Source organism: Corylus avellana, chromosome ca10 (assembly GCF_901000735.1).
Source record: "Corylus avellana chromosome ca10, CavTom2PMs-1.0".
NCBI lineage: Eukaryota > Viridiplantae > Streptophyta > Magnoliopsida > Fagales > Betulaceae > Corylus > Corylus avellana.
In genome coordinates, this window is record NC_081550.1 from 8544631 (window position 1) to 8546113 (window position 1483).

At 43.2% G+C, this 1483-nt stretch overlaps 1 protein-coding gene across 1 annotated transcript in view; it reads right to left on the reverse strand.

The window, feature by feature from the left end:
* Window positions 1-715: 715 nt before the first annotated feature.
* LOC132162867 (uncharacterized) overlaps window positions 716-1483 on the reverse strand; it is a 1472-nt gene continuing 704 nt past the window's right edge. The window contains exon 2 of the mRNA XM_059573087.1: window positions 716-1405. Coding sequence (XP_059429070.1) covers window positions 716-1405 — 690 coding nt within the window. The remainder of the gene's footprint in view (window positions 1406-1483) is intronic.

The following is a 1483-nucleotide window of genomic DNA, read 5'->3' on the forward strand; positions in this document are numbered from 1 at the left end:
CTGCAATTTGATAATACTGCCTTCCCACACATCATTCGCAGACGGGCATTCCCAAATTATATGCATCACTGTTTCATTTTCCTTCAGACATATCGGGCAGATCTGGTCATCACACACACCTTTGCAAAAGAGGTTAGCCTTAGTAGGAAGGAGATTGTGGCAAGCTTTCCAAATATGCATCTTGACTGCTGGAGGAACCATCATACTCCAACACATCTTCCAGACCTCATCCTCTTTTTCCTTTACCGAGCTACTCGGTAGTTGGCTCTCCTTCATTTCAAGCCTCAGGTGATAAGCACTCTTAACCGAGAATTCTCCATTTTTTGTGCACCGCCAAATCAACTTATCTCGAGGAAGAAAAGGACTTATTGGTATATTAAGGATGGTTGAAACTTCTGTCCTGAGAAAGTGGTGCTCCACTATGAACTTCAGCCAAGATTTTGAATCTTGATCTATGAGGTCACATACCCGCAAATTTTCCAGCAGATGATTCTTCGGTGATTGAACCCTGAAAGTCATTGGAGTAGGCAACCATCAGTCCCCCCAAACACTTATATCCTTCCCATCCCCTACCCTCCATATAGAACCTCTCAGTAAAATCTCCTTCGAAGAGAGAAGGCTTCTCCACACTAAAGAGGGCCGTGTTCCCAGCTTAGCATCAAAAGCCTTTGTTTGTGGGAAATATTTAGCTTTCATTATTCGGGTCACCAATGAGTCAGGATTTTGCATTATATATTCGCCATAGTTGTTTCGCCAAAAGTGCTTGATTAAATATTGTCAAATCTCTAAACCCAATGCCCCCCTTTGCTTTCGAGACACCCATTTTCTCCCAACTCATCCAATGAATCTTGGAAGTATTGTCCTTGTGTCCCCACCAAAATCTTTGCATAAGACTATTTGATTCTTTGCACAATGATATGGGAAGTGAGAACACACTCATACCGTATGTCAGAATTGCTTGAACCACCGCCTTGTTCAAAATTTCCTTTCCAACTTGTGATACGAAGTTAACCTTCCAATCGTTGAGTCTTTTCCACACTTTTTCCTTGATACCCTTGAAAGCTTTGTACCTCGATCTCCCTATCAAAGTTGGAAGTCCCAGGTATTTTTCATATTTATCTGTTGCTTGCAACCCCGACAACCGAGTAATCTCCTCCCTTTTGGCCCCATCTGTATTGCGTGAGAAAAATATCGAAGTCTTGTCCTTGTTTAATTTATGACCGGAAGCTATCTTATATTTATCCAAGATCTTAGTAAGTCGTCTCCACTCCACCGAGTTAGCCTTGCAAAAGAGCACGCTATCATTGGCAAAGAAAAGGTGACTTAGCCGAGGCCCTTTCTTCGACGTTGGAACCCCTGTAATGACTCCCGTACACTCTGCATGGGAAAGCATTGCACTCAATGCCTCAGCACACAAAAGAAACAAATAGGGTGAAAGGGAGTCTCCCTGCTGCAATCCTCTGGTCGGGATGATATTGCCCAC